The sequence below is a fragment of the Vitis vinifera genome, chromosome 18, assembly GCF_030704535.1.
Source record: "Vitis vinifera cultivar Pinot Noir 40024 chromosome 18, ASM3070453v1".
NCBI classification, from domain to species: domain Eukaryota; kingdom Viridiplantae; phylum Streptophyta; class Magnoliopsida; order Vitales; family Vitaceae; genus Vitis; species Vitis vinifera.
Window position 1 is genome coordinate 22,993,209 of NC_081822.1, and position 9,284 is coordinate 23,002,492.

General features: G+C 35.8%; 2 protein-coding genes across 3 annotated transcripts; one reads left to right on the forward strand and one right to left on the reverse strand.

Annotated features, from left to right (window-relative positions):
- Positions 1–184: 184 nt before the first annotated feature.
- LOC100266259 (uncharacterized) lies at positions 185–5,850 on the forward strand. Its single transcript, XM_002265790.5, has 10 exons — positions 185–316; positions 437–498; positions 1,171–1,290; positions 1,392–1,491; positions 1,676–1,756; positions 2,303–2,352; positions 2,469–2,619; positions 2,708–2,764; positions 5,266–5,387; positions 5,508–5,850. The coding sequence occupies exons 1-10, from the start codon at positions 248–250 to the stop codon at positions 5,725–5,727; spliced, it is 1,032 nt and encodes a 343-aa protein (XP_002265826.1). The 5' UTR covers positions 185–247; the 3' UTR covers positions 5,728–5,850.
- On the reverse strand, positions 5,814–9,028 carry LOC100243934 (probable choline kinase 1). 2 transcript variants are annotated; one of them, XM_010666774.3, is made up of 8 exons: positions 8,894–9,028; positions 8,293–8,705; positions 7,525–7,646; positions 7,235–7,430; positions 6,964–7,081; positions 6,775–6,822; positions 6,242–6,342; positions 5,814–6,151 (listed from the first exon to the last, which is right to left on the reverse strand). In XM_010666774.3, the coding sequence occupies exons 2-8, from the start codon at positions 8,635–8,637 to the stop codon at positions 6,005–6,007; spliced, it is 1,077 nt and encodes a 358-aa protein (XP_010665076.1). In that variant the 5' UTR covers positions 8,638–8,705; positions 8,894–9,028; the 3' UTR covers positions 5,814–6,004. The 2 variants fall into 2 exon arrangements, with proteins under 2 accessions (XP_010665076.1, XP_002265759.1); XM_002265723.4 differs by having other exon boundaries at positions 8,832–9,020.
- Between the last annotated feature and the right edge of the window lie 256 nt (positions 9,029–9,284).

Here is a 9,284-nt window from a genome sequence, read left to right on the forward strand (position 1 = left end):
TGGGAGCTTGTTCGTATCTTTATATGACTTTTCTTTTGCTTTTAATTATGATCACTGACTCATATATTATAAACTCTTCGTATTTTGTTGATATTATAATTATTTGTTAGGCTATGTTTGGTTTCAAAAAATTTGAAAAAAAAAGAGACTAAAATTCCAAATTATCGACGTGGCACAACAGAACACACACAGTACGGTTTATTTCTACTTCCTTTCTTCAAACCCTAACAAAACCCAACACCAACAAATGCAAAACCCAACACTTCATATTCAAATTCACATCTCCATTAGAGAATCCATTATGTTCATTCTCAAGGTTTTTTTTTTTTTTTTTTTCTTTTTGGAACTTTTAAAATTGTAATTTTGCTCTAATTTTTTTCTTTTAATTTTATTTTTTGAATTAAGAAGTTGTAATATTATCCTTCCATCTTCACAGACATGGAGATCAATTGCTTTTGGTGTACACGGGTACAAGAATTCCACCAAAACTGGTTTCATGTGAGTTCGATTCAGTGTAACTTCTTTTGGGTGATTTGGAAATAGGAAGAAAGATGTGCTAGAGATGTATGGTGGTTTGATCATGAACATGTTTGTATGGGTTGCTTTATGTATCAGTTTTCTGTCAGCCCCAGAAGTTCAATGCTTATCGACTAAGATTTATTTCCATATTTTGAGCTATAGTTTTAATCTTTATTCCCCTTTTTCAGTTTATGGTAGAAATGGGTTTGTGAATCTGTTGCTTATAACATGCCGATTACCACTTGAAAATTGTGGTCAAAGTGGATGAACTGGCTGTTTGATTTTAGATTCCATAGGGCGCAATCTCATGATTAGTTTGTCCCATCCTCTTCAAGGAAAAGAATTGGAAGAAAGAAATTTTCAGGATTAAATTGCTTCCCTGAAGATTTTTCACTGAATGATTTTTAAGGACTGCCCCACTTGCATTAAGGAGAAACTGAATGACGAGGGTACAATCTTCTGTTATGAAAGTGGGTGGTGTTTGATTTTTTGTTGTACTTGAAGTTCCCTGATTAACATAGGTTTCGAGTATTTATTGGAGCTGGATGTTCTTGCTCTTCTTACAAAAGCTATATGTTGGAAATTTTAGCAACTTATGTAAATGGAGAATGGCAATTTCGTTCCCACTAATTTATGATTATTAAACAACAGGGAACACTCAAAGAATTTCAAGTCAGAAGATATGCAAACTCAAATAGAAGGGAAGAATTGCATAGTGACAGGAGCTAATTCTGGTATTGGTTATGCAACTGCTGAAGGTCTTGCTTCACGGTATGGTTCTTGTTTTAATTTCTGTATATTGTTTTGTTTCCTGAAATTAGGTTAAAACAATGAACTGTGGTGACAATGTTTCTTTATATCTAATGTAACAGTGGGGCAAATGTATATATGGTATGCCGTAATAAGGAGAGGGGAGAAGCGGCTCTCTCTGAAATCCAGTCAAAGACTGGGAATAGTAATGTTCATTTGGAGGTATTTGGATACCTTCTTGCTATGTATTTGTTTTTTGAGGACCCATCTATGTTTACGAGCTTTAATATTTTCACAGGAATTTGATGGACTAAAGTTGGGTAGTTTTACTTTGTATTGTTGCTAACTTGCAAACTTTGTTACTTGTTTCTTGATCTTAAATGACTTAATTAATTTTAGTTTGCAGGTGTGTGATCTTTCATCGGTTAGTGAGATCAAGTCTTTTGCATCCAAGTTTTCAAAGAAGGATGTACCGATTCATGTTTTGGTAAAGTTTCACATTTTGTTATTTAGTATAATCTCTGTTAGCACCCTAACAATGACCATGACAAGGGAAGCCTCATGGGGTAGCACCTTGCACCCATGAGGACTTAAGGCATGACTGGTAACACGTCAAGTGGCTTTCAACAAGGTGGTTGGATTGTGGCTACTTAGCCATTTTTTAGTGTTGGGAGTGACTGGATAGTTTTAAGTCTTTTGTTACTGGTTTAAGGAAGGTGGGCGCTAAGAGGAATTTTCTGGAACATTTGATGTGCATGGACCAGCCTACAGCATGAGGGAAAATCTTAGGCAGCAATGGTGTGCCTTGGCATCACACAGCCCAAGGACACAGCCAAGGATGCCTGGCATGTATCAGCATTGTTTCAAATGTTGGAGGGCTCACTAAGTGGGGACTTAGTGATGTGGGTTGAAAACTTTCTTGTGACAATGCATTGTCTATCTTGAATATTTTTTATGTATAGACTTTTGTTCCTTCTCTAACCTTCTACATGAATAACTGGAAATCTGATATTAGTAAATTTGCTGCCTTTAGGTTAACAATGCTGGTTTGCTTGAGTATAACCGGATTACCACATCAGAAGGGTGCATTTCCACTTCTCCACCATTTGTGTTTCAATACAGATTTGATATATATGTTATTCCTTTTTACCTGTGTTGAAGAATTGATTCAGTGCCTTCTCTATTTTTTATAATTTCAGATTCGAGTTGAATTTTGCTGTAAATGTACTAGGCACTTTCACTATGACAGAATCAATGTTGCCACTGCTGGAAAAAGCTGCTCCTGATGCTCGAGTCATCACAGTTTCTTCAGGTGGAATGTACTCTGTTCCCTTGACCAATGATCTTCAGGTAAGTGGTTTTGTGAATTTCTACTGAGCACACTCTATGTTTCATCATTGGATATGTATGACATCTGCAATTAATGATTTCAATGCAGTTTAGTGATGATAAATTTGATGGTGTGACACAATATGCTCGAAACAAGCGAGTTCAGGTCAGTAAAAAATTGATGTTCAGTACAAAATATCCAGGATTCTTCAGGTGATATGTTTCTCCATGCTAATTATTGGTTCTATATTTTGATGCTATGAAATATCTAGTTTCTAGTGTTGTGTTGTCAATACAAAGATACAGAAAATGTTAGTACAATTATTCCTGCTGATTTTCTGTTTGTTTGTTTTTATATATTTATTTATTTCTTTAAAATAAGATTGAAGTTAAAGCTGCTTATTTCAGCAAAAGCTTTTTATTTGAACTTAATGTAAATTTTGACTGCTTGTACTTCAGTGAATAAATGTCTAAATGTGATTCAATGAATTTGTTTTTTCTTTCAACCCCAGAGAGAGAGAGAGAGAGAGAGAGAGCACAATCTACTTTACAGGTTACCATGTAGTCTATTTAGCACTTTGGGTACGGTGTTCTTTTGGTTTTTCCTCCCCAAAGTACAGTGTTTACACTGTTTTGCAAAGCATGATATGCATATTTGCTATTTCCTAAATAACTTTCAAATTTTTTGCTTTGTTTCACTTTGATCATTTTCTTTTAGTTCTTGTAATGATAATTCAAAAAGAGAAAACAACAACATTTTAAATGGTCCATGATCTCTTCAATTGGAACTAAAGGTAAAAACGTCAAGCACAAGTCATGTTCTTATTTCAAGGAACAGAACAACTTGGAGAATCTAACACTTGTGTGTCCTCATTTCATAGCATATCTATTATGATTTTGTGCAGATTAAGTATAACTTTCCTTTCAGAACATATACTAAATTTTCATTTTCTTATTTATATTTTGGGGGGATTGGGGAAGGAACACCCCATGGAAATGAAAGGAGTTCATTGTGTTTTATGTAGATTTGAACATGTTACTATTGTGCAAGCATTTTTTTTTTTAATTATGAGGGTGAATCCAGTATCTTTTGATAGTTTTGTTGTTTTGTTTTTCTAAACATTTGTTCAAGTATATGTTCACTTTGGGGATTCAAAAAATGACCTTATTTCTAATCCATTTTGGTCATCATTTCGTGTGCAACCAACTTATGTGCTTAAAATATTTTATTCTAAACCATATGGACCAATTAAATTCCCTTGGGATCTCCAGAAGCAACAAATTAACTTTATCTGCTAATGCTGCTATAGAGAGACCAAGTTTAGTCGTGGAGTTTCGAAATTGTAGTACTTGATTTTTCCAATATGATTTGCTATTTGAACCCAATTTTAACTGCAGCTCTTTTCCACTGATGTCTCATTACAAAAGGTGCCACTTTAGCTGTTTCCTTGCATGTTTGGTGCCCATAACTGAAATATGTCGGATAAAATTTTTTTGTTGTTCTCCAACTGCTTAGTCTATGGTTTGGATTCCAGATCTGAAGGGATTCCTGCTCACTCCTTTTGTGTTCTGTAAAATAAACTCTTCTTGAAACTGGAAACACTGATTTCATAATTTATGTTGAATTTTTGTAAAGTTCTATAACCTGCATTGCCGCAAACTTCCATGAGGTAAAGACATCTTGTTGTTAGTTTGTTATACATTGTTGGTCCTTTCCCTAATAGCTTAAGCATTTGGGCTACCTGGTCATTGAATGTGGTAATAGAGCCCAGGTTCCTAGAGGTCCTGAGTTTGAAACTTTCCTGTTTATTTGTTCTCATATTTGTTTGTTTGTTTGTGATTGTTTCTCCGTCTCTTCACCTGTGGATTGGGGCTGTGCATGATGGAGGGCATTTGCTTAGTATACATTTTTTGTCCACTTAATAGTTTAAGCTTTTGGGCAACCGGTAGTTAAGCATATTTGTCCTTTATCTTACATTTCACGGACTCAAGAGAACCGGTGCCAAAATTTTCTAAGGAATATATCAATTAGTCCTTTTAAATACTGAGACACTTGGTTTCTTTTTTGTTTTAGTCCAACTCCGTTTATCTCCACTGAGAAATGGTAGTTATTTTCGTGTTTGTACATATAGTTAAGTGTCTGTTTAGATGCACTTTTTGTTTTTGTTTTTAAAAATAGAAAGTCGGAATAACTTCTATATAAAAAGAAGAAACTCTTTTACAAAAAATTTAAGTTTACCTTATGTCCTCGATTTTTTAAACAATTTTTAAAAAATGATTACTTTTTTATATTTTATATAAAAATTATTATTATTTTCTGTTTTTGAAAATAGAAAACAGGAGGTGTATCCAAACAGACATTAAGTTGTAGAGAGTTGCCTATGCTGTCTACATGCAATATTTTTTAGCAAAGAAAGATAATCTAGGCTTGTCTAACTCTTGATTTTATTAACATAGAATAAAGACCAAGGTGGTGTAAACTGTAAATTGAATCCTTTGTGGATGAATGATGTTTCTGATCTCTTGTTCTGACATTTTTCCTTGATCACTTTGGGTGTTTTCTACATTTTACAAGGAGTGCAGGCAAATAACAAAACATCATTGAAATTGAAAAGGCCATGGTGATTAATTTAGATTAAAATCTTTTCCTCTATCCTTTTTTATCAGGTGGCACTGACAGAAAAATGGGCTGAAATGTATAAAAATAAGGGGATTGGATTCTATGCGATGCACCCTGGGTGGGCTGAGACATCTGGACTTGCTAAAAGTTTGCCCGGTTTTTACAAATTGTAAGCATGTTTAATTTTTGAATATCATCCTAAAAGACCCCATCCCATTTAATGTTTCATTAATACACATTTTCTTAAGGTAGGAAATGAAATTCACTCATTGTAAATGATGTGTTCCAGGCTATCAGGAAATCTTAGAACGATTGAAGAAGGTGCAGACACGATCATTTGGTTGGCTTTACAGCCAAAAGAAAAATTGGTATCTGGCGCATTCTATTTTGACCGAGCTGAAGCTCCTAAACACTTGATGTTTGCGGCAACCAGGAGCTCTCATGCCATGATTGATTCCATCATTGGCAATCTCCGTTCTTTCTCTGGTCTTTCTGCTCTTTCCTCATAAACTGAAAAAATCAGGTTGCAATATTTCATGTTTGGGAAAAATTTTCTTATTCCATTGTTCCAGAAATTTGATGTAAAACTTAGACAGCAATCCAACTTTAATAGAAACATAGATTTGGCTGAATTGGTTGTTGCAACAATGAGGTTGATATGCCAGTGAATCAAACAATACACCCTATGACTTGTTCTGCATATCTATATTTGCTAACTATACTCCTCACTGAACGTAATTTTACATGAATTTACACAATCCAGTCCCAATGAAAAGAATTACAACTTCACATGGGAGATATAGAAGAATCATTGATGACACTATCAGATCTAGCTTTCGAGGAACCCAAAAGCAGGGGCTTTCTGAGCCAGTACTGCTGAAACCTCTGCCTTGCATACTCCATGTAGTTGAATTCAATCGTGTTTACATGACCCTGCAAATCAGTGATAGATTCAGGTGAAATCTCAGATTATACCCGCATGAATACAGTTGATAGTAAGCGAATGAACCCAGAAATGCATACCGAAATTATTCCCCATATGCCCCAAAATAGATGATTTGCAAGAGTGTACTTCTCTGCATCACAGGCTAATTTTTCAACTTCACTGTCACTTGGTTGGTTACCTATTCACAATGTTGGAGAAAGTAAGTATATATAGATTTGAGAAGGACCCATCATCTAAAGATATAAAACCAACCACAAACAAGTCCACCCCCTGTTTTTAGTCAGTAAACTGCATCAAAAGAGCGATAGTTGCTGTATCGTTTTTCCAGGAAACCAAACAAGATACCCAGGGTAACAGAAAAGGCGATGATCATTGATCAATCCACTTGGGATGTTGTTGTTGACAAGTATACGCGTCAATATTTCCTCCAATTCATATAGGTTGAAAGTCACCTCAGGATGCTAATAGTCAAGCATGAGATGTAAACGCAAACCCTATCTTGGTAGTCTACTTCATGACACCCACTCTCTTGACTTTAAAACTTTTTGGGAAAGCTTGAGGTTGAGAACCAACAGAAATTTCAGTAGGATGTGAAACCAGATAAACTAACCTGCACTGCTGAGGTATGTGCGGATGAATCTATGGCGCTCCTCCTGGTCTGTTTATAAATCAAAATCAGAAAAGCAATCAACTTACTTCCAAGCACGCTGTATGATCTAGTCAACAAGAAAAGGTAGAATGAAGGCAAAAATGAAGTCAATGAAACAGAAAGAACTCACTAGATGTTGAGAAATCTCACCTGGGTATTTACTATAGTCTAAGATATGAGGTGTATCTGTATGATAATTCGCTACCATTTCACAGAAGTGATTTGCTAGGTCATAGGCAACAGGGTTGTAACTTGCATATTCATAGTCCTGAAAAAATCATCAGTAAGCTCATTACAACATAGGCAAATGTATGTTGGTCTAAACAACTATCAAGAAAATCATTGGGCAAAATACAATCTGCAAATCACATTTCAAAACAGTATGATATCTGAATCAATTATAATGGAGTAAGCAACATACAATTATAGTGATTGCCCTTGTTTTCTCATCAATCATTATGTTTCCGTACTGCAAATCATTGTGACAAAACCCAATGTCTTGGTGGTCCTGTGAAAACTCCTTCTGCAGCATACTGATTTCCTCCTCCAGAGTATCCAAGCAGAATTCCTTTGCGTCTTTCGGAGAAGACAATCTTTTGGCCTCACCAACCCAGTTTCTGAGGAAGGAAAAAGAGGGGTTTCAAGTCAGTATCTGGAATTCCGTAGGGATAAACTTTCACTAACAGAATTGTCAAAAAAAATTGTCAGTACCTCATTCTGTCCCATAGGAATACATTCTTAGGCCCTGGCATTTCAAGCCTGTGGAACTCTCTCAACTTAGCAGCTACCAGAGCAGATATTTCGGGATCGCGAAGATCAGCAGCTGATAGTGTCTGAAAGTTAAAAAAGATTAGTAGCCACCCCATAAATGGGAAAGATTAGCAAATGATCTGTACAAAGTCTATAGTTTTTGGCCAAAGACTCAAAAAGCACATAAGGCTCTTGCTTGCTTTTCTGCAGAAGATATGTTTATGGATATGAACCTTATATGAATGGCCTGGTAAGGACACTGGTCTCAAGAAGATCCTTAAGAGCTTTGAGTCCCAGAGTGATTTGTTATCTTTTCAACCACAGTACCGAAGCCAAGAAACTACATAACAAGGACCTGATTACATAATGGAAATGCATAATATTTTCTGAATGGATGGAATCACAACAGCAAAACCCTCATTTGGAGTTCATCATATAAGGCAATTACTCAGAATCTTTGGACTTTGTTTAGAAAATAGATGGGTTTTTTCAGATGGAAATGAAAACCCCTCATTTGGCTGCTAAGAAAATTCAGAGGAAATGAAAACAGAGGGTTGAATTTTCTATCTTGTTTAATTTGGTACCCAAGAACTGAAAAAACACACCGGTTAAGCCTAATGACTCTATCATACCCTACAGAAATCATAATTCACTTTCTTTTACATTTTCTCAGAAACCAAACAAATTCTCACAGCAACACACCATAAAAGTTTTTCAAAATTCACACACCTTTGCATGGATAAACTCCTCCACACGCCCATCTGCAAACCTCCCAAGAAGGCGAGGCCCATGTCCATGCTCAGACATGCACTCAAAAGTCCTAATTTCATCGTCCCGATCGAAAAAAACCTCAACACCTTCACCATAGACCCGAACAAGAACGCTTCTTGTGCCTGCCTCAATAGGCCAATTTATCTGATAAATCTCATTTGTCATAGCACCCTTCAATGGGATCACCCGCAACTTTTTCGGGTCATCGACAACATCTCCCCAGCTTGATGCCAATGATATCAGCAGTTTCCTTAATTCTTCAGAAACACAACCTTTACTCAACCCATTATTCTTCACAGTCATCTTGTATGATCACAAAGATATATTTCTATACCACTATCTCTGTATGTATATTCAAGAAAAAGCTTCACCTGCAACATGAAAATGATGGAAACCAACCTCAGTTATATCTTAATCCATCATTCTATATAAGACATATTCTGAAGCAACCTTAATCAGAAAAAAATATTTATATACTATATAGTTCAAAAGATTACCAAAAAGAATCTGTTCGGAGGAAACGAAAGTGGAAGAGAAAACGAAACAGAAAAGGACTCACCCACAAAATTGCAGAGAGATGCCAATTCCAAGACCTTTTATAAGAAAAGCAAAGTAAGTCAGGCAAACCAATCTTTCTGGAGCGCTCACTTTCCTTTTGTCCAAACAGATTGTATGGGAATCAAATCTGCAGCGTTTATTGGGCTCTGATTTGTCTGTCATGGAAAAAAACTATGACGGGTCGTGATTTTAGATGCTTTAGCGCAATCGTATCGTGACGCGTAGCTAATTAGATTTTTTTCCTTGAATTGTCCTTTAGACGCGGAGAAAGCGCGTGCCTGAGTCACAAGCAACTGGGTATTTGACACGTGTGCACCAGTCAAATTGGAGATGAATCTTCAAAGTTTTGACCAAAAAAAAAAACCCATTTAAAATAAAAATCTAAAATCAAG

Bases quoted from the DNA above. Each gene is read 5' to 3' on its own strand.
- LOC100266259 (XM_002265790.5), top strand. From the start codon at position 248: ATGCAAAACCCAACACTTCATATTCAAATTCACATCTCCATTAGAGAA. The intron at 317-436 runs GTTTTTTTTTTT...CCATCTTCACAG, and splicing joins CCATTATGTTCATTCTCAAG to ACATGGAGATCAATTGCTTT. The intron at 2,620-2,707 runs GTAAGTGGTTTT...ATTTCAATGCAG, and splicing joins CCTTGACCAATGATCTTCAG to TTTAGTGATGATAAATTTGA.
- LOC100243934 (XM_010666774.3), bottom strand. From the start codon at position 8,637: ATGACTGTGAAGAATAATGGGTTGAGTAAAGGTTGTGTTTCTGAAGAA. The intron at 7,431-7,524 runs GTACTGACAATT...TTCCTTCCTCAG, and splicing joins TTCCTATGGGACAGAATGAG to AAACTGGGTTGGTGAGGCCA. The intron at 6,823-6,963 runs GTGAGATTTCTC...ATTTATAAACAG, and splicing joins AGACTATAGTAAATACCCAG to ACCAGGAGGAGCGCCATAGA.